The 24082-nt window shown below is 41.2% G+C and overlaps 1 protein-coding gene across 2 annotated transcripts in view; it reads left to right on the top strand.

The window, feature by feature from the left end:
- The first annotated feature begins 2050 nt into the window (after positions 1-2050).
- Positions 2051-24082, top strand: part of kcnip3b (Kv channel interacting protein 3b, calsenilin) — a 32060-nt gene continuing 10028 nt past the window's right edge. The window contains exons 1-2 of one of the 2 annotated variants that reach the window (XM_060909287.1): positions 2051-2080; positions 4103-4265. In XM_060909287.1, coding sequence (XP_060765270.1) covers positions 2075-2080; positions 4103-4265 — 169 coding nt within the window. In that variant the 5' untranslated portion in view covers positions 2051-2074. Of the gene's footprint in view, positions 2081-4102; positions 4266-9981; positions 9985-24082 lie in introns of those variants that run through there. The other variant, XM_060909288.1, reaches the window with a different exon arrangement.

Raw genomic sequence — 24082 nt, 5'->3', positions numbered from 1 at the left:
CCTGAGCAAATAATGCGCATGTATCTGGCTAATCCAGTACGGCCGCGCCTGGGGAAATGGCCCAACGGAATGCACTCTAAAAAATAAAGGTGCTTCAGTGGTTCTTCAAATCTCTGGATGGTTCCATGGAGAGTCAAAACTCTGTGATGAACCATTACATTCAGGGGCACCGCCAGAAATTTTGGGCCCCATGAAAGATTAGAATTTTGGGCCCCCCAACTTTGCCCACCCTCATCACAATTGCACTATTGTCATTATTTGACTTTTGATAGCCCATGGACATTGAGTTTGTGACTTTGTTAGTACATTTTATGTATTAACCTACTAGGGACTAGATGAAAACTGGTCAGTGACTAATTCTGATGCATTTACAATCACAAATGAAAATTCAAGATTTTGCCACATGCCTTCTTGTGCTAGGACAATTGGTAGTGAAATGTGTGATGTGACACGTTCTAAACCAATGGTTTAGAACGTGTGAACATTCCACACATGTAACCATGTCAAACACTTGACTGGTGTCTGTTATTAGCAACACTTTAATCTAGCAAACTGTATATGGCGCTCGCTCATTAATAACTTCAATCCTAAAGCATGTATGGGTTGTATTGCTGCTTACCTCCTTCTCCAAAGGGGGGTTCAGTGGTTTGGTAGGGCGGAGGTCCCCCTGAGGCTGAATCTGTGCATATTTAGGGCACCCCATTAGTTATGAAACTGGTTATTAGCACTAGTTATTAGCACCAGCATAACGTAATATTTCATCTTGTTTATCACACAAGTCAGTTCAGTTATTAAAATGGAAAAAATGTCACTGTACAAACTGTAAAAGTGTTCTCTTGATAGGCTAATCCAACCACGTTCATACTGTTCATTTACCGTCCGCTAATATTTTGAACACACATGTGAGCAATAGCTACCTTTCTTTGGGAAAAACTGAGTGACCAGTTGCCTGCCTCTCCGGTCCCTCTCAGCTTTCAGCTGCCTTTCTTTACGTTTTTGACAGCCACTCTTCATATTTAGCGATCATAGACTGTACGCACTCCACTGCTGGCTGGCTGCTGCACCGCGACACAGCAGCAAGTAGCGTTGCACTGATCAGCACACAGATTTAACGCATCGCGCTTCTACCAGAACTGGACCATACCATTTCGCAAAAGGGGGAGGGTTAAATGACAATATGTTGAAGAACTCAAGAAATAGACAACCTTTTTCAATTAGCTCATTTTACCAGATGGAATATTGCATTGTTGTTATTTCAAAAGTCTTATTAAAATCATTAAAAGCATATTATCAGCCCCTTAAAGGGCCCCATGGCAGTGCTGGGCCCCTAGAATTGTTCTAACCTTTCCCCCCCGGCGGCGCCCATGATTACATTATGCGAAAGGTTCTTCACATCAGAAAAGGTTCTTCAGAGCCTGGCATTCTCTTACCATTTGCTGGTCAATGCACATAGGCTATGTTTACACAAATCTGTCTTCACTGCTCAAACAAATGGTTTAAGTGGTTCTTTAAAGAACTGTTGCATGAACGGTTCTTTGAAGCCCTGAAAAAGGTTCTTCTATGGCATCGCCCTGAAGAACCGGTACTGGCCCCATTATTTTTTAGAGTGTGATGTTACAACTTTAATGATTTTTTAAGCTAAAGTCCAATTCATTTTTTTCATCTAGAATGTCTTGTTTTAATGTATAATGATGACATTTCATAACCCGGTAATTTCAAAATTTCCTGGTTAATCACTTTAAGAAAGAAAAGTGTTTTCATCTGTAAACTCTTCGAAGTGGGCAGTGATCGTGTGTTCACATGGGCGTCGCTGGAATCATTAAAAATGTAAAATGAAGGAATCTGTGGGAAATTATGTTATTTGACAGAATCCAATATTAATTTAAGCCCCTCCCTCTTTCTCTTTCTGTCACACTCATTAAAGAATCTCTCTCTCTCTCTCTCTGTCCCTTTCCTTTCTCTCACTCCGCTTTGTCACTCCCCAAAAGCACAGAGCTACACAAAGTAATGCGACAGCTGCTGAACGACTGAAATGGAGAAAATGGAAAAAGGAAGAAAAGAAAAAAGACACAACATGCAGGTGAGCTATACAAATACATTTTTTTACCATATACACTAAAACATTCATTAGCTTTGCCATTAAAAATCCATGCCAGTACCTGTCATGACATTAAATGTTAAGTGAACTTTATTTCTAATTTTTGATCGATATATAATCAATGCATTTGTTGCAATGATAAATGATCAGTGTATTTAGTTTAATTGTGCATGATATTTCTCATACTAAGAAATGCTATGTCGGTAAACTCAATTTTCCCCTAATTGTTGATATTTGCCTGTTTTTTTTTTTCTGGCTGTTGTTTGTTCACTGTCATGACTTTTAGCTTTTTGTTTTCCAACTTTCAGCAAATCTGAAAATGTTTTTCATCAGTGATAATGAAACGTATAGAGTGTGTGTTGTTTGTAACTGATGTACTGTGTGATAATGTTGATCAGAAATAGATGGTATTATTAGTATTATTTGGTGTGAAGTATCTCATTTGTATTATTAGCTCATCCGGCCAACAGGTGATGAGTTTATGCCATCATGTGTTGTCCGTTGTCCACATTTCATGAAAATCGCTTCTTCTCTCTCAATTCATCACTGATTTTTATTCTTTTTGGCAGGAAGGTCGGTCTGCCTGGGGGGCATAGGGCTTCAACCCACATTTGCATAATTGCAATTAATAATGAAGATATGGAGTAATTAATCAATCACTAACGAGCAGTTTCCACACAAATCGCTTCATCTCCCTCAATTCTTCACCAATTTTGATTCTTTCTGGCAGGAAGGTAGGGGTACATATAAGTTCTACCCAGATTTGCTTCATTACAATTATTAATGAAGTTATGGACTAATTAAATCTTAATGAGCAGTTCAACAAAAATCACTTTTTCTCGGTCAATTCATCACCGTTTGGGATTCTTTCTAGCAAATAGGTCGGTATTCCTAGGGTGGATATCGCTTCTATATATAGCTTGTATATAGTGTATATAGCTTGCAACATTTATTGCGCAAGGTGGCCCACCTTCTGGACTAGACGAGGCCGGAGTGAGCTATGCCGTCATTGACAGTCTCGTTTATTTATAATAATAATAATAATATAAAAATAACAGAGCATAGCCATATAGACAATCCAAAATGATAAAAACAACAACAATAATGTTAATGATAATAGTTATAGTGATAATGAATTATAGCAACAGAATGGTTACAGGAGATAATTGTCTCTGAATCGAAGTGCCCTATACAGACTTGATTAAAGTGCCAATTAGTTTGTTCGTTTGGAGGAGCTTGTGCTAATGGTAAAGTCACTCTGACCTCTCTCTCTCTCTCTGTGTATTTTTTTTTTTTTTAAGATTTTGCTCTGGGAAAAGAGCCAGAGAGACAGACACTAAGATGGAGATGAAGATAGAGAGATAGATGCTGAAATAAAAAGAGCAAAGAGTCAAGGACACACAGTGCACACTTCCTCCGTCCTCTGAGTCAAATCTCAAATTGTGCTGAAAATGAGAACCTGTGTGTGTGTGTGTGTGTGTGTGTGTGTGTGTGTGTGTGTGTGTGTGTGTGTGTGTGTGTGTGTGTGTGCGCGCGCGCATCCAACATCCAAAATAAGCTGATCCCTGTAATTAACCATAAAATTGTAAAAAAAGGTCTCTCTCTCTCATGGTGAGAAATTCCTTATCCAGCTATAAGGAATTCTGTTTTTTTGTGTGTTCCTTCCTTCCATTTTTCCTTCCTTCCATTTTTCCTTCCTTCCTTTCTTTCTTCATTCCTTCCTTCCTTTCCATATCTCTTCATGTATATAATCAGTGATAAACATAAACAGCTCTCTTGATAATTTAGAAGGGGATACACACACACACACACTCGTTTTATCACTTACTCTCCTTCTGTGTCCATTAGTCTCATTCTTTGGCTCTCACGTTGTGCCTCACTCCCTTACTCATTTACTGTCTTTCTTTTTCTGTCTCTCATTTTTTTTTGCCTCTCTCTCTCTCTCTCCTCCTACATTTCTCTTTGCCTGTCTTTCTACCATTCTGGATCCTTCCTTCTCTCCAGACTGAAGGTCAGAAGCATGTGGGCGGAGTTTTGCTCTCTGATGCTGATGAGCAGGAGATAGGAGATGAAGATAAGCTCACCAAACTCCGCCTCTCATGTCATTCCTTTATGAAGTGCTGCATGGTAAAGTGGATCATCAACAGCAGAGCAGCACAGATCACAGGTACACACACACACACACACACACACAGATAGAATGGACCATAATCAATTTGTGGTAATGGACTCAGTCTTCAATGGCGTTTATACCATCACTAGCTGAAGGTTATTACTTAAGCACCTAACCTTAAGTGAATAACTTTATAAGAATAAATCACGCATAGATGTTTCTCAGCACTCAGGCACTGAAACACGCCATGTTGCAAATCAGTCAAGCAATATTATCACCCCTGATGATGACACATCCGTCTATTATCTTCACTGTGTTCCAGGAGAGAGGTTTCCAGTTTTAAATTAATTTCATACATTTCAGCTGGAAACACGACACGAGATATGAGGTCATTGAGCCTTGAGCATGGAGGATTTTAGCACCCAGACTTCTTTACACACTTTCTAGTTGTATTTAACTTGTTCCTGTTGTAGCATTATATCGAGTTTATTATTTTACAGTATTAAAGGTGCACTATGTAAGATTTAGTGGCATCTAGTGGTGAGGTTGCAGATTGCAACTAATTGAATTCTCTTCTCTCACCACTCCCTGTCCAAGTAATAATGTATCTGTCTGCAGAGCCTCAGTTTCATCCCAGTGGCAGCAAATGTGTGGCCACTTTTTTGTTTATCTTAACAGTTATTTCACAAAATCGACTTGTACATGAACTGATAGCCAATGAGGCATGTAGAACCGAGTTGGCTATAATCCATGTATGACGAGATTGAGTGGAATAACTCATCTCATCTCATTCTGTCTAGCCGCTTTATCCTTCTACAGGGTCGCAGGCAAGCTGGAGCCTATCCCAGCTGACTACGGGCGAAAGGCGGGGTACACCCTGGACAAGTCGCCAGGTCATCACAGGGCTGACACATAGACACAGACAACCATTCACACCCACACCTACGGTCAATTTAGAGTCACCAGTTAACCTAACCTGCATGTCTTTGGACTGTGGGGGAAACCGGAGCACCCAGAGGAAACCCACGCGGACACGGGGAGAACATGCAAACTCCGCACAGAAAGGCCCTTGCCGGCCACGGGGCTCGAACCCGGACCTTCTTGCTGTGAGGCGACAGCGCTAACCACTACACCGCCGTGCTGCCCTGAGTGGAATAACTGTTCTATTCTATCCACATTCACTGTTTTTTGAAAAACAGAGCATTTTTATTTTTTGCAAATTCGATAAATAAAAGCTTTATACAAAACGTACAACAAAATCATTTCTGCTTAGAATGTAAACAAACCGGTGAAATGACAGGAGCAATTTGTGAAAAATGTGATAATAATTATTGAAAAAATTTAAAAGAACTGAAAGATGCAGCAGACACAAAGTACTTTGTATTTATTAATGCGGGAAATACGCTCAGTATATCACAATAAACACACGCGTGTCTCATCTCATCTCATCTTCTCTAGCCGCTTTATCCTTCTACAGGGTCGCAGGCAAGCTGGAGCCTATCCCAGCTGACTACGGGCGAAAGGCGGGGTACACCCTGGACAAGTCACCAGGTCATCACAGGGCTGACACATAGACACAGACAACCATTCACACTCACATTCACACCTACGGTCAATTTAGAGTCACCAGTTAACCTAACCTGCATGTCTTTGGACTGTGGGGGAAACCGGAGCACCCGGAGGAAACCCACGCGGACACGGGGAGAACATGCAAACTCCACACAGAAAGGCCCTCGCCGGCCACGGGGCTCGAACCCAGGACCTTCTTGCTGTGAGGCGACAGCGCTAACCGCTACACCACCGTGCCGCCCACACATGCGTGTATTTAATATTTTGAAAACCCACCAGCTGACTGATCTGGCCCGTTTTAATTGTGCGACAGTAATGATGTAAATAACAGCATGACAGAATCGTGTTTGAAAGTGTTTTGTTTTTCATTTTACCAGTGAGCTCACTATAGAAGAAGAACAATTTTATTCATCACACACTTGTAAAATTCCTCTCTGAATTTAACCCATCTGAAGCAGTGAACACACACATGCGAGCAATGAGCGCACACACACACCCAGAGCAGTAGGCAGCCATGCTAACAGCACCTAGGGAGCAGTTAGGTGCCTTGCTCAAGGGCATCTCAGCCCAAGGCCATCCCATATTAACCTAACCGCATGTCTTTGAACTGTGGGGGAAACCAGAGCACCCGGAGGAAACCCATGCAGACAACATGCAAACTCCACACAGAAAGGCCCCCACCAGCTGCTGGGCTTGAACCCAGAACCTTCTTGCTGTGAGGCGACTGTGCTAACCACTACACCACCGTGCCACCCTATATAGAGTCCTCTATATAGTAATTCCCTAGATAGTAAGTAGGGAGTAGCGAGTGATTTTGGACACAAGGCATATCTGCTGGGCATGAGTCATCTCATCTCATCTCATCATCTCAAGCCGCTTTATCCTTCTACAGGGTCACAGGCAAGCTGGAGCCTATCCCAGCTGACTACGGGCGAAAGGCGGGGTACACCCTGGACAAGTCGCCAGGTCATCACAGGGCTGACACATAGACACAGACAACCGTTCACACTCACATTCACACCTACAGTCAATTTAGAGTCACCAGTTATCCTAACCTGCATGTCTTTGGACTGTGGGGGAAACCGGAGCACCCGGAGGAAACCCACGCGGACACGGGGAGAACATGCAAACTCCGCACAGAAAGGCCCTCGCCGGGCCTGGGGCTCGAACCCAGGACCTTCTTGCTGTGAGGCGACAGCGCTAACCACTACACCACCGTGCCGCCCAGGCATGAGTCAAATATGGTTTATTCCATGTATACTGACATCATTTCCTGTAGCTGAGGAGGCTTGTTATGCATGGTTCCTTTGGCTCAGAGGAGCCAGTGTTAAAGATGGGGTGATATTTTGCTCTGTAAACAGGAGAAAACACAGATGATGTGAACCATCAACATGCAACCAATCAGAACAAGGAGGTGTGTCTTGTTGTCTGTCAAATTATTAAAAAACTAGCATTATTTTGAGGGTGTATACCTTGGGTATCAAGTTCAAGCAAAACAAAGCACTAAAATGGCCGACGACACCTTTAGCAGAACTGCGCCATCTACTGGCCAGTAATCTGTGTAGCATGTTTTCTGTCATATCTGTCCGATGGGGTGCTCTCTGATTAGACCGAATTGGACAGCAAGTGGATTTATGGGACACACTTGCAGACTTGTCTCTGCCTCTCTGCCTGTTTTACCTCTTGGTCTTTCTTTCTAGTCTCTCTAGTGTGCAGTTAGTGAAGATGCTTGTAATGAAAGTAGGTCCTTGGGGGAAAATAATTCACTGCAGACCAATCTCTCTCACACAGTCTCTTTATATATTTGGCAAGTGTTTCAATGGTCTCTCTGCAGGCAGCAGAAAGAGTTGGAAGCTGATGTGAACAGCTACAAGAACCAGAGGGTTGCAGAAGTCGAGCACAGAGATGATGAACATCGGTGTCTAATGTTCAGCTGCATAAAAGCCGCCTGTCTCCATCTCCTTAAGAGCTTTATTTCATTGTGCTGAGCTGGACAATGTATTTATGATGCACAAATGAAAACTAAATTATTAACTGCTTTTAACATTTAATGCTTCCTGATTGATAAAGTGAACTTTTATGTCACAGCCATATTATAAAGTGAGCAAAACTCACCAAAGGCTACTTCCTGTCAGACCTCCAGTACTGCAAGATAAAACTGTATTTTCTCTCTCTCTCTCTCTGTACGAAAATCAACATGACTGTGTTATAATTTCAGTAAAAGTGAAGACACAAGCACTTTCTCAAATCATAGCTATCTAGTGTGTTTGCACTCCAGGAAAAATAGATGAACCAGTGTTGCCAGGCAAAACAAACCTCCCCCGGCAGCGCTTATTTTATACCTATATGGTGATAATGGTAATATTTCTCAATCATCAGCTGTCACGTTATAGTCCTATGAAAATCCATGACCTTGAGTTTGACATTTCAGAGTCATTCAAGGTCAAAGATCATGGGGCCAAATGAAAGCCCATATGGCATGTTCTATAAGTTGATAATGATAAATATCTGTCTACTATCAACCGTTTTCAAGTTACAGTCCTCTGAAAATCCGTGACCTTGAGTTTGACCTTTCAAAGTCACTCAAGGTCAAAGATCATGGTGCCAAATGAAAGGCCATATGGGAGTTCCTATATGCTCATAATAGTGAACATTTGTCTACCAGCAACCGTTTTTGAGTTATAATGGAAAATATGTTATTTTGACCGAAAGGTTGACCTTTCCAGTGACCTTGACCTGATTACTCCCAAAATTTAATCAGGTAATTTACGGACTATTGTCCACCTACCCTGAAAATATGAAGTCAATTGGTGCAACCGTCTAGATGCTAGATTGTAAACAGACACACACACAAACAAACAAACCGCACTGATAACAATACCTCGCCCTGCTTACTCCATCGTGGGTGAGGTAACAATGGCTGCATTTCATTCTGCAGTAATCAGGAGTATGCCCTACTCTCTCCACCCTTTACACTGAGAACTCAGAAGGGTCCCTTTTGTATGGCTTAAAATGATCGGCCATTTGAAATGCACGTAAACATAATTTTTCAAAGCCAAAGCGTTTTAGAAGAAGAACTTTATCACACCTACACTTGTGAAATTCTTCTCTGCATTGAGCTCATCTGAAGCAGTGAACGCACACATGTGAGCAATGAGCACACACACATACCCAGAGCAGTGGGCAGCCATGCTACAGCACCCGGGGAGCATGTGCCTCACTCAAGAGCACTTCAGGTCGCCCATGTTAACCTAACCTACATGTCTTTGGACCGGAGCAAACCTGCGCAGACACGGGGAGAACATGCAAACTCCACACAGAAAGGTCCCCGTTGGCCACTGGGTTCAAACCCAGAACCTTCTTGCTGTGAGGCGACAATGTTAACCACTACACCACCATGCTGCCCCAGTGATTTACTGCACTGACACTGATGTAAACAAGAGCAAGTATTACAATTTAATTATGACCAGAATGGACCAAAAAGTAGACAATAACTTCCCTGATGTTTCCAATTTACCCATACGAAAAAGAACAGTAAAGAACTTGTAAGAATTTACCACTGTCTTAGTAGTAAATCCTTATAAATATAAGGATAAATCCTTATAAGGATTTATAAATAAATATATATGCCATGTATGATTTACTCCTGAAAGTGGCCCATTTTGCATTTTCCTCATACAAATGTATGAGGAATGTGTATGCCTTTTATATGTAAATCCACACAAACATATGTGGATTTACATATAAAAGGCATATACATTTTAAACTCATCTCATCTCATCTCATTATCTCTAGCCGCTTTATCCTTCTACAGGGTCGCAGGCAAGCTGGAGCCTATCCCAGCTGACTACGGGCGAAAGGCGGGGTACACCCTGGACAAGTCGCCAGGTCATCACAGGGCTGACACATAGACACAGACAACCATTCACACTCACACCTACGCTCAATTTAGAGTCACCAGGTAACCTAACCTGCATGTCTTTGGACTGTGGGGGAAACCGGAGCACCCAGAGGAAACCCACGCGGACACGGGGAGAACATGCAAACTCCACACAGAAAGGCCCTCGCCGGCCCCGGGGCTCGAACCCAGGACCTTCTTGCTGTGAGGCGACAGCGCTAACCACTACACCACCATGCCGCCCTACATTTTAAACTGTAAAATATAATTTAAAACTACAAACATTACATGAAGCATACAAAGACGGTGTAATTCATCATACACATTATCTGTAAAAACCATGCACAATGTTCACTTCATACATACTAGATTTTCATAAAACATTTGTATGAGGAAAATGCAAAATGGGCCACTTTCAGGAGTAAATCATACATGGCATATATATTTATTTATAACTCCTTATAAGGATTTATCCTTATATTTATAAGGATTTACTACTAAGACAGTGGTAAATTCTTATAAGTTCTTTACTGTCCTTTTTCGTATGGGTATGGTCACCTGTCTGATTTTGTCACTTTACAGAATCTAACAAATACACCTGAGGTTACCTGAGGAAGAGATAAAAACATGAAGCCTATATGAAGGAACTCAATCACTGTAACGTTTGTTTTAGTGACAATTTATCCATCCATCCATCCATCCAACCATCATCTGTAGCTACTTATCCTGTTCTACAGGGTCACAGGCAAGCTGGAGCCTATCCCAGCTGACTGTGGATGAGAGGCAGGGTACACCCTGGACAAGTTGCCAGGTTATCGCATTGCTGACATAGAAACAAGCAACCATTCACACCTACGGTCAATTTAGAGCCACCAGTTAACCTAACCTGCATGCCTTTGGACTGTGGGGGAAACCAGAGCACACCCACGGTGTGAACATACAAACTCCACACAGAAAGGGCCTCGCCGGCCACAGGGTTCGAACCCAGGCCCTTCTTTCTGTAAGGCAACAGTGCTAACCACTACACCACCATGTCACCTTAGTGGCAATTTAATATAATATAAATACAGTATATGTACAGTAGGTATTAGATGGTGACTAAAGATGCATGAATGATGAATGAGATAATGGTTCATACTTGACCTAAATTTTTCTGGATTTGCTTGTTAGTTACTGTGGCCATGAAAGTGCCCTTTAACTGTTTCATCACTTAAGTTTGGGTGTGTCCCCCTTCAAAAGGTCCTGGATAGGCTTCATCACTTATGAATGAATGCCAGTATATAATGCATTTGCTTGAACAAATGATCTTTTCATACGTGATATCAATTAAAGTCTATTTAATAAAAGCATTCTTCATATATACGGTATATTCATCACAGTAAGAATGTATCAAGACCACATGCTCCTCATCACTACCCACCTCTGATGTCAGGGCCATCCCTGAGCGTGTTCAATTTAGTATTTGGGCTCAAATTACTGAACACTGTGTTTCTAAATGCCACATTTACATATACATCGTATATTTAAACACCACATATACTGTATGCATTTCATTTTCTCTGTTATTCATCAAAAAGCTCAGCCTTACAAGAAAGTAAAGGGTAGAAATATTAGTATATTGATGTGGGGGATTCAGATGCTAAATTACAATAAAAGGTGAAAGCTTGTGAATGATATCTGAGTCAGGATGTTACAGAGCTTTAAAGCACTTCTAATGTACTGCTGATCAGTACAGCGAGTAAAACACTCCTGAAATTAAAGGAAGATCCTTCCTCCATTAGTTGCCTTAATACCAGGATAAGAACAGCTCAGATGGAGATAGGGGCCTCGATAAGTGCGATTAGGGAGATAAAAGAAGTCCTTAAGTGTATTAAAATCTCAAACAGTACCAGTGAGTTCTGAGCACTGTGTTATATTATATACAGTATACGCACATACAGTGGTGCTTGAAAGTTTGTGAACCCTTTAGAATTTTCTATAATTCTGCATAAATATGACCTAAAACATCATCAGATTTTCACACAAGTCCTAAAAGTAGATAAAGAGAACCCAGTTAAACAAATGAGACAAAAATATTATACTTGGTCATTTATTTATTGAGGAAAATTATCCAATATTACATATCTGTGAGCGGCAAAAGTATGTGACCCTCTAGGATTAGTAATTTGAAGGTGAAATTAGAGTCAAGTGTTTTCAATCAATGGGATGACAATCAGGTGTGAGTGGGCACCCTGTTTTATTTAAAGAACAGGGATCTATCAAAGTCTGATCTTCACATGTTTGTGGAAGTGTATCATGGCATGCACAAAGGAGATTTCTGAGGACCTCAGAAAAAGCGTTGTTGATGCTCATCAGGCTGGAAAAGGTTACAAAACCATCTCTAAAGAGTTTGGACTCCATCAATCCACAGTCAGACAGATTGTGTACAAATGGGGGAAATTCAAGACCATTGTTACCCTCCCCAGGAGTGGTTGACCAACAAAGATTACTCCAAGCGCACACGGCTCGAAATTAACTTTTTTTCTTTGTGTCCCCCAGTGGTCCCAAATTCTGTGTTGTATTGTCCCGAATGGAAGCAATAGTGTCCCCATTTTTTTCCTCTCTGAAATAACCAGTGGTTAATATTATCATATGAAGTCTCATCTCATCTCATTATCTCTAGCCGCTTTATCCTGCCCTACAGGGTCGCAGGCAAGCCGGAGCCTATCCCAGCTGACCACGGGCGAAAGGCGGGGTACACCCTGGACAAGTCGCCAGGTCATCACAGGGCTGACACATAGACACAGACAACCATTCACACTCACACCTACGGTCAATTTAGAGTCACCAGTTAACCTAACCTGCATGTCTTTGGACTGTGGGGGAAACCGGAGCACCCAGAGGAAACCCACGCGGACACGGGGAGAACATGCAAACTCCACACAGAAAGGCCCTCACCGGCCCTGGTGCTCGAACCCGGACCTTCTTGCTGTGAGGCGACAGCGCTAACCACTACACCACCGTGCCGCCCATCATATGAAGTTACTATTATATTTGTAACTATGCGATTTTGAACCCTTTATATCATTTTTACAATAAGTCACAAGACACAAGCGACACATGTCCTATACATCATCTACTTCAAAATTACAGTTATTGCATTTTCAGTTTATTAACCTCTGGCGATCTCGCTGTATGAATAGATACCCGTTTATTTAAAGGGGCCAACTAGCTCATTCAGAAAATGTTTCAACTCCCTACACCTGCAGTACACTTTAGTTGAAAATAAGACCCCTTTTATGTTCATTTCATCTACTTATACCTTGAATATCTGTTGGCACTTATAAGGCCAACTTGTAATTTTCACCATTACCGTTATCCATTTTTATGAACTTTCCGTTATCCATTTTTATGAACTTTCCGTTATCCATTTTATGAACTTTCGCTGCCGGGTGCAAATGTTAGCAACATCAGCATAGTGGCAGGTCCGAGCCTAGTTGTGCTGCTGACTGACTAAACTTTCTGAACTAGAAAGACACCAAGAAAACTCACTTATTCTGTTGAACGGTATCTTCCGTCAATATCATCCACATCATTCCTGTTGTATTTTATAACGTGTCTAACAGTGTTCATTAAGTTCATTCAGTTGCTAGCGTTGCCTGCAGACCAGGCAATGACACTTTGGATCCTGAAGGTCCCGGAGACGTTATGTCTGGGCTTTCAGTTTCTTCCCCGCGGTCGGTCCGCTTCAACCACTTCAGCATTTTTGTTCTGGCAAGAGTCGGCGCAGCGTGTGCGGTAGCAATTCCATTCCAAGTCCATACAATGCGGACTCCGGCCGAAGATTCTAGAACAGAATGCGCTGCTCTGTAGCCTACTGATGCAGGTGCATCGAAAGTGTAGCTACTATGTATTTTTCGCTGTTAACGTTTTAAAATTAAAATTGACAAATTAGGTGAATGTCTACGTATGTGTTACGGCTTTGTAAATAATATTAATGTAGAACTTTTTTCTAGATCCATTTTTTCCATTGTCCCGGGATTGTCCCAGATATAATAATTTTGTGTCCCGATGACATTTTTTATGGTCCCCGGGACATCGGGACACCGTTAGTTTCAAGCGCTGCAAGCGCAAGGTGTGTAATAGTCAGCAAGGTCACAAAGGACTCCAGGGTAACTTCTAAGCAACTGAAGGCCTCTCTAACATTGGCTAATGTTAATGTTCATGAGTCCACCATCAGGAGAACACTGAACAACAATGGTGTGCATGGCAGGGTTGCAAGCAGAAAGCCACTGCTCTCCAAAAAGAACATTGCTGCTCGTCTGCAGTTTGCTAAAAATCACTTGGACAACCCAGAAGGCTATTGGAAAAATGTTTTGTGGACAGATGAGACCAAAATAGAACTTTTTGGTTTAAATGAGAAGCGTTATGTTTGGAGAAAGGAAAACACTCAGTGCGTTTACATGCACATAGAGAAAATCAAATTTCTGCCGTTGCTTGACTGAAATCGAAGTTCTAAATGCCATGGAAACACCTTAGCTAGGCTGAAATTGAACCGAACTTGATTTCTCGTAATCGAGCTACACGACCTAGATTATGCGATTTTTGCCGAGCTACTTAGTGCATGTATACCCTATTGAGCTACGTAGTCGAGCTACTTACTTCAGCACTGCCCCTTCCGGAAGTGATGAGTGACGAGACCACAAGCGGGAAACACGACAGCCTCGGTCGGCATGACAACAGTAGTAGCGAGCAGCAGAAGAGGTCAGGAGGAACAAATGAAGAAGAGAAAATGGCGAGCAGAAATGTGCACTTCTGGAGCAATGAGGAGACAGAGTTCATGCTCATTCAGCTTAAGGAGTTGAATATATTAAAATTCATGGACGGGAGAAAAATGCGCAATGGAGAACACGGAACTGATAATTTTGTTTACACTCTTGAATAGCTCTTCTTCATGACGACAACCGGAAGTGTACCGACACGATGGGGCATGTAGCGCCACCTGTGGCTCAGGTGCACAATGTACCTCACACAATAGCTTGATTTCCTTGTGTGCATGTAGGATTGGATTTCTCTGGCACCACTGCTGGGACCCTTTGCTCGATTACCGACAGCAGCTCGATTTGGATGTGCATGTAAACGTACTGACTGCATTCCAGCATAAGAACCTTATCCCATCTGTGAAACATGGGGGTGATAATATCATGGTTTGAGCCTGTTTTGCTGCATCTGGGCCAGGACGGCTTGCCATCATTGATGAAACAATGAATTCTGAATTATACCAGTGAATTCTAAAGGAAAATGTCAGGACATCTGTCCATGAACTGAATCTCAAGAGAAGGTGGGTCATGCAGCAAGACAACGACCCTAAGCACACAAGTCGTTCTACCAAAGAATGGTCAAAGAAGAATAAAGTTAATGTTTTGGAATGGCCAAGTCAAAGTCCTGACCTTAATCTAATCGAAATGCTGTGGAAGGACCTGAAGCGAGCAGTTCTTGTGAGGAAACCCACCAACATCCCAGAGTTGAAGCTGTTCTGTACGGAGGAATGGGCTAAAATTCCTCCAAGCCGGTGTGCAGGACTGATCAACAGTTACTGGAAACATTTAGTTGCAGTTATTGCTGCACAAGGGGGTCACACCAGATACTGAAAGCAAAGGTTCACATACTTTTGCCACTCACAGATATGTAATATTGGATCATTTTCCTCAATAAATAAATGACCAAGTATAATATTTTTGTCTCATTTGTTTAACTGGGTTCTCTTTATCTACTTTTAGGACTTGTGTGAAAATCTGATGATGTTTTAGGTCATATTTATGCAGAAATATAGAAAATTCTAAAGGGTTCACAAACTTTCAAGCACATGCATGTGTGGATATGACATGGTTGTGCGAAGATATGAAATTTATCTTCGAGTGGTGAATATATTTCACTAGTGTGTGGAGCAGACGAGTGAAAATGTTTTCAACACAGGAAGATAAACTTCATATCTTCACACAACCGTGTAATGTTTTTTATATCATATGGACACATCCACAAAAAAAAATATGCAATTAATCAAAAGAATTTTAATTTTGTTCCAGTTCACCATTTTGACAACGTGCATCTACTCAGTGGGAAAACACTGTGAGTGACATCATCAGAGTGAAATATCAGGAATTATTATATGTATATTATGTATATTATACATACAGGACACTTTTTTGACAGAATAAAAACATGTATATTCTGTTCCCTTCAAGCAGGTTTCATTCATTTGGTTTGATAGTATGCAATATTGTTAGCATATTGTTTATCCTACGTGTATTATGTCACTCTACCCAATGGAGAATGTGTGTTGAATATGGTCTATGATATTGCATGGTTGTCAAGACAACATAACGTCACATGTTGGAGGTGATGCGAATATCCAATGAGAAAGTTTTATGCTGTGCATGCGCAGAAGTATTTTTTTGTTCACCTGGAAAGAGAAAGATGTGTTGAACACCTGAAAGGCTACCAAAACTTCATTAGAGATTCTTCAGGCATATTTACAAGAGAAAAACATACCAACGGACATCGAAAAACTGGAAAGAGACACATCGGAGACGTAAAACTTACACGCTAGTGAGTGACTGTGACAATTTGTAAACAAACATGGCCACCAGGTTTGCGTCGTTAATTATGTTAGATTTTGAGAGAATTTTGAAAGAGAAAGATGCATTGAACACCGAAAGGAATGTGTATGTATAATAATAATAATAATGGCTTTTTTTCATGGTATATCAGATATATTCCATTCAGCTACTCATCTTCGACTCGTTCAATATCATACTAGCTGAATGGAATACATCTGATATACCATTCAACGCCAGCCAATATAATTTAAATATGTCACTCAGATCCATGATGTATTTCATATGAAAAATGCAAGCTTTTCAACACAAGATAAACTTCATATCTTCAAGCCAACGTGTGATTTTCTTTTTATTATATTGACACATTCACAAACAAAATTACCCGAATTTATCAAAACAATTCATTGATTTCCTCAGAAGTGACATATAGAGATTTATGTCATGGTTTTGAATCTCCATGTTCCGGTTGTGGCACATATGAAAAATACGAGTGGTGTATTTCCCAGGAATTATCTCTTCTCATCTCATTATCTCTAGCCGCTTTATCCTTCTACAGGGTCGCAGGCAAAGTGGAGCCTATCCCAGCTGACTACGGGCGAAAGGCGGGGTACACCCTGGACAAGTCACCAGGTCATCACAGGGCTGACACATAGACACAGACAACCATTCACACTCACATTCACACCTACGGTCAATTTAGAGTCACCAGTTAACCTAACCTGCATGTCTTTGGACTGTGGGGGAAACCGGAGCACCCGGAGGAAACCCACGCGGACACGGGGAGAACATGCAAACTCCACACAGAAAGGCCCTCGCCGGCCACGGGGCTCGAACCCAGGACCTTCTTGCTGTGAGGCGACAGCGCTAACCACTACACCACCGTGCCGCCCCTCCCAGTAATTAATAAATAATCACTAAAAGTAAAGTAGTTGAAGAAATCTTTGCCAAATCAGCTTGCTAATCAGTGAACTAACAAACTAGCATGCCACTTAGCTTGCTAGTTAGAAGATGAGCTGTCCATTCTTACTATAATACCAAATAGAATAAAACAGAATAAATATTAATATTAAAATAAATATAAATTGTAGTAAAGTAGTTGAAGCAATTTTTTAAATTGTCTTGATAATTAGCTAACTCGACGGCACGGTGGTGTAGTGGTTAGCGCTGTCGCCTCACAGCAAGAAGGTCCTGGGTTCGAGCCCCGTGGCCGGCGAGGGCCTTTCTGTGCGGAGTTTGCATGTTCTCCCCGTGTCCGCGTGGGTTTCCTCCGGGTGCTCCGGTTTCCCCCACAGTCCAAAGACATGCAGGTTAGGTTAACTGGTGACTCTAAATTGACCGTAGGTGTGAATGTGAGTGTGAATGGTTGTCTGTGTCTATGTGTCAGCCCTGTGATGACCTGGCGACTTGTCCAGGGTGTACCCCGCCTTTCGCCCGTAGTCAGCTGGGATAGGCTCCAGCTTGCCTGTGACCCTGTAGAACAGGATAAAGCGGCTAGAGATAATGAGATGAGATGAATTAGCTAACTCACAAATTAGTATGCCACTAAGCTAGCTACTTAGGTGACTAGTGAAAGTTGCTGCCTACCAGAATGTACTGTAGCTCTGGAGGGATTACAGTAATAAAACCCAGCTGGAACCCTCACAATCAAGGGTTATGTTTTGAAAAAAATAAGCAAACATGCAAATTCATGAGCCATTTATTGTTTGCAGTTGTATTTGCTACTTATTGCTGTTCTCAAATGGAAATAATATGGAAGCACAATGTTGTCTCAGTTCAATCGATTCTCTTGGCTTTCAAGTGCTTGTTAAAACAGTACTGGAACCCAACCAAACGTTCAGTGCAAAGTTTAAAGCAATTGTAATGTTAAACTCCATCCATTCTCCGTAACCGCTTATCCTGTGCAGGGTCACGGGCAAGCTGGCTCGCAAGTTGAATGAGTTGTGAACCAGCACCAGCACTGGCCCCGAACCAGCCCTGGAACTGATTTGGTGGAAAAGGGGTATATGGGTGAGAGGCAGGGTACACCCTGGACAAGTCACCAGATCATCACAGGGCTGACACATAGACACAAACAACCATTCATACTCACATTCACACCTACGCTCAGTTTAGAGCCACCCTGGACTGTGGGGGAAACTGGAGGAAACCCACGCAGACACGGGGAGAACATGCAAACTCCACACAGAAAGCCCCCCTGTCAGCCGCTGGGCTCGAACCCAGAACCTTCTTGCTGTGAGATGACAGCGCTAACCACTACACCACCAATGTTAAACTAGAGGCTTTAATTACTTCTTGAAGATCTAAACCTGTAGTTGTGAAAAACCTGGCTGATCAGACTGGAGTGAGTGGGAGATTGTAGATATTTTATTTTTGGTTATTCCTTGAACTTTAAGAACGTTGACAAAGTGTTGTCTGCCCAGTTTGGGCCAGTGTGGTGCCAGGATTAGTGATGTGTCATTCACCAGTGAGTACTTTTACCTGAAATCCAGGGGTGCAGATCCGATGTCAGGATTGGGGGGGGGGACACAAAAGTGATTTTTTTTGCCCATATGCAACTCATACCATGCAACCATAAATCACAACTTCGTAGAGGCTCACCACATCATTCAAAAAGTACTGCACAGGGAATCATTTGTCTGAAAATGCATTTGTTTGTACAATTTTGAATAATTTAGGGGATTTTTATTGGGGGGGACAATTCATGTTTTTCAGAAATTGGGGGGGGGGGGGGGGGGGGGTCATGTGTCCCCCCCCCGTCCCCCAGGATCTGCACCCATGCTGAAATCTGATTGACATATCTGATTAATTTGTGTTTTTTTCTTTTTGTTTTCTTTTTTTATAGATACAATGCAGTGCTTTTACCCTTCTACTTTTCAACTTCTCAGCTGTTTGTTAGTGTGTGTGTGGTGAGCTGTGTGTACAGAGCGTATCCATTTCACTGCTGCTTGATGAACTTTATATAGTCCATGTAATTGGGGACTAGGGAAGCAGTCAGTTATCAGTATAAATGGATAGAAGTCTTTTAAATGAAGTACATCTGCAGCACTAACAATATTATTAATGGAGAAATGGTTGGCGGATTTGTCAATGCACAAGAATACATTATTGTGCCTTGCTGAGTTAGCAGTTAATTCAATCTATTTTTCGAAAGTACAATGCAAAGTGATGCTATTTTGTTCATTAGAAGGTTGAGTAAGAGTTCATGGAGCCAGCTTGATCTTCCATGGCATAGTGGTTAAGAAATCCCATAACAAACTTGCATTCAAGACTGGATTGCAGAGGCAAGATTGAAATAACCCAACATTTAGCCCTGTGATAGATTGCCGACCTACCCAGGGTGCACCCCGCCTTTCACCCGAAGTTAGCTGGGACTGACTCCAGATATACCACTGATGGATAAGTGGTATAGATAATGGATGGACAGAACCAGCTTGGCACAAAATATTGCAAGCTTTCAAAAAAAAATGGCAACGATGAGCCATTTGGGCGTGAGTCAAGTCTTACTGGTGAGCTGAGCCAAATGATTTAACTGAATGAAAAGAGGCAGAATTTTTATAACTCACTGGGATGTAAAAGCTTTGAACGTGAACCAAAGCCAAATCTTTTAAAATAACCTTTTTTTTTTAATTTTACAGTGGAGAAACACAAAGGCATAAGAAATCACACATAAAGAAATCCCATGTAAATCAATCCAAATCAAAACCCACAAGCTTGACCAAGAACTATTTGGGAACCACAGCTCAACAAGACATTACATAATATCAGCAATAATATCAATAATGCTTACCAGAAAACCCACATGATTATTTCAGATTTCCCCCAGAATATACACTTGAAACCTTAAAGAGGTAAAGATGTAAAGACAAATGGAAAAGGGTGTGGAGCTAGAGAGAGAGAGGGAGCTACAGTAGAGAGAGAGAGAGAGAGAGAGAGAGAGAGGGGGCGCTGTTACTATTGCTTTATATAATTGTGGGTCAGGTAGTGTCAGCATAGAGGAAGCTGGATCAAAGGATGAAACCTCAGATATGAAATGTTCACTATATCGCACAGGAGTTGAGGAACGAGCTGCATGGTCTCTTTGAGTTATTTGCACGGGCAGTGATGGACACCGATGCTGGCATGCATGTTTTAGGCACGTGCATTTGAGAGTTTTTGCTCAGGATTTTAAATTGTAGGACTTTGTGATACATGAACCTGATGGGATTTTACGATTGATTTTTTTTCTGTAACTTTAGCCTCATTTATAGCCTATTCTATCACCATTTGGGGATTGGAGGTACCTTCTGTAAGGATCGCTTTAAGAGCTTTTCAGTTTGTATCAGAAACCTGGCTCAGGATTTTACCTCTTATTTGAATTCATCACTATTTGCATACTGAGCCTGATGGTTTTTGGCTTTGGTTTTAAAATTACTGATTTTACCCCCCTCTATGTCAGTACTTCATCACCATTTAACAATTTGAGGTACGTCAACTTGTGAACTCATACTGACTGCTTGTTACCTAAAGACTCATGCTGAATGAAATTTCAGATGTCATGCATCCTTTAAATACAAAAGAATATCACTTGAGTTTTCGACTTTTTTTTCTATTTTCACCTTTTACTTATCATCATTTTTAACCATATGCCTTTCATCTTTTAAGGATTTGAAGCACAAGTGTTTATTGTTGAATTATTCACCATTTTGAAACTGTTTACATTGAACTAGAAAAGAAGATCAAGACATTTTTGGAAAAAACTGAAAATAGAAACGTCAAGCTGATGCTTAGCATCAGCTGTTTATTCAGACTTTATAACATTTTGCAGCTTTTTGTCCCGCTCATGTTTTTTTAAAGCATTGTATGCACAGTTTTGAGCGTCTTTTGAATCTCATAACAGAACTCTTAATATTTTTTGCTGTCAAATTCTTCACCATTTGAGGATTGGAAGAACCTTCACCTTCTGCTTGACCACTATCATTCCTCCAGAAACTTTGAATATAATACGAGATGTGACGTACTGGTTCTGAAAACACCATTTGATTGCAGACATTTTTTTTTAACTTCTGAAGATTGCAGAAATCTTCTTCATCCTCCTTCATCAATTATCTTCTCTTCAGAATGTCTAAGGACCAACAATGAAATTCCAGAAAACAATAAGACACAGCACATTATGAAAGACACTGATCTGAAATCCAGTTTGGGTTTCCTTCTGTTTGTTTTTTTGTGAGCTGAGAGGTCATCGTTAATTGTAGCATACGCACTACGGTCGCGACAATGGGTATGGAGATGTTTGCCGTAGCTGTGGTGGTGCTTCTCTTTTTCATGGTTTTAAAGCAGTTTAGCTTTTGGGAGCCGCTCTCTCTGGAGGGTAAGCTCTCTACTGGTTCCTCTTTTACTATAAACCCCATTTTGCCATTATGTGCTAATAATCACTTCAACAGTATCCGGTGATATTCCACACGCACAATATTGTTATCTTTTACACCTCCTTAGAAGGTTGTCCTTTTTGGAGAGGCTAAAGATAGAAGGCCCGTTCTATAATTGCGGGTACATTTCAAGTGTCGACTCTCTGTTAGTCATCGTCAAATCTGTTATCATTAAACCGGGTAGTCCATTAACAGAATCGACGATAACAGAGTTGACATTTTCTGCCATTTTGCGCCTTGATTCCACGTGCTAACCTCAAACTAGCCACCACACGGCATGTATACAAACAGAATTGTATGGATTTTAATTGTTGTTCTTTTTAAAAAGTGAGTGAGAGATTCACTCCGATATCACAATAACAGATTTGACGAATAATTAATCTACTGTTGGTACAGTATCCTCAACATTTTGTTCAAATTAACAAGAGAAGAAACAGAACATTCCTCAATGCCTTTCTGAAGTTTCCTGACAGAGGAAGTGACGTCTCTCGGTGTGGGTGTCATGCGTATTATTAAAAATCTTTGTGGATTTTATACGTTTTTTTTTTAGCAGAGTTAACAAGAACATTGGGACGGATAAAAAATATATTTTTTTATTACTGAAATTTCACATAATACAGAAAATAGACTTTCTGTGCTATTGATTTTATAACAGTTAATAGAATAAGCCCCCAAAAACAGACTGTTAGACTGAATCACTTCATGTTTATTCGAGTTGAATGGATGAATCAGGAGTCAAAGACAGCCAATAATGTGGGGGGAGGGGTGGGAGTCATTTAGTTAATGTTTTATGGATAAATTGGGTCTAAAATGTACAGTGGTGCTTAAAAGTTTGTGAACCCTTTAGAATTTTCTATATTTCTGCAAAAATATGACCCAAAACATCATCAGATTTTCACACAAGTCCTAAAAGTAGATAAACAGAACCCAGTTAAACAAATGAGACAAAAATATTATACTTGGTCACTTATTTATTGAGGAAAATGATCCAATATTACATATCTGTGAGTGGCAAAAGTATGTGAACCTTTGCTTTCAGTATCTGATGTGACCCCCTTGTGCAGCAATAACTGCAAGTAAATGTTTCCGGTATCTGTTGATCAGTCCTGCACACTGGCTTGGAGGAATTTTAGCCCGTTCCTCCATACAGAACAGCTTCAACTCTGGGATGTTGGTGGGTTTCCTCACATGAACTGCTCGCTTCAGGTCCTTCCACAACATTTTGATTGGATTAAGGTCAGGACTTTGACTTGGCCATTCCAAAACATGAACTTTATTCTTCTTTAACCATTCTTTGGTAGAACGACTTGTGTGCTTAGGGTCGTTGTCTTGCTGCATGACCCACCTTCTCTTGAAATTCAGTTCGTGGACAGATGTCCTGAAATTTTCCTTTAGAATTTCCTGGTATAATTCAGAATTCATTGCTCCATCAATGATGGCAAGCCGTCCTGGCCCAGATGCAGCAAAACAGGCCCAAAACATGATACTACCACCACCATGTTTCACAGATGGGATAAGGTTGTTATGCTGGAATGCAGTGTTTTCCTTTCTCCAAACTTAACGCTTCTCATTTAAACCAAATTGTTCTATTTTGGCCTCAGCCATCCACAAAACATTTTTCCAATAGCCTTCTGGCTTGTCCATGTGATCTTTAGCAAACTGCAAACAAGCAGCAAGTTTTTTGGAGAGCAGTGGCTTTCTCCTTGCAACCCTTTCATGCACACCATTGTTGTTCAGTGTTCTCCTGATGGTGGACTCATGAACATTAACATTAGCCAATGTGAGAGAGGCCTTCAGTTGCTTAGAAGTTACCCTGGGGTCCTTTGTGACCTCGCCAACTATTACACGCCTTGCTCTTGGAGTGATCTTTGTTGGTCTACCACTCCTGGGGAGGGTAACAATGGTCTTGAATTTCCTCCATTTGTACACAATCTGTCTGACAGTGGATTGGTGGAGTCCAAACTCTTTAGAGATGGTTTTGTAACCTTTTCCAGCCTGATGAGCATCAACAACGCTTTTTCTGAGGTCCTCAGAAATCTCCTTTGTTCGTGCCATGATACACTTCCACAAACATGTGTTGTGAAGATCAGACTTTGATAGATCCCTGTTCTTGAAATAAAACAGGGTGCCCACTCACACCTGATTTGTCATCCAATTGATTGAAAACACCGGACTCTAATTTCACCTTCAAATTAACTGCTAATCCTAGAGGTTCACATACTTTTGCCACTCACAGATATGTAATATTGGATCATTTTCCTCAATAAATAAATGACCAAGTATCATATTTTTGTCTAATTTGTTTAACTGGGTTCTCTTTATCTACTTTTAGGACTTGTGTGAAAATCTGATGATGTTTTGGGTCATATTTATGCAGAAATATAGAAAATTCTAAAGGGT

This window comes from Neoarius graeffei, chromosome 25 (genome assembly GCF_027579695.1).
Source record: "Neoarius graeffei isolate fNeoGra1 chromosome 25, fNeoGra1.pri, whole genome shotgun sequence".
Taxonomy (NCBI): Eukaryota; Metazoa; Chordata; class Actinopteri; order Siluriformes; family Ariidae; genus Neoarius; species Neoarius graeffei.
This window is presented reverse-complemented; position numbering and strand designations above follow the sequence as displayed.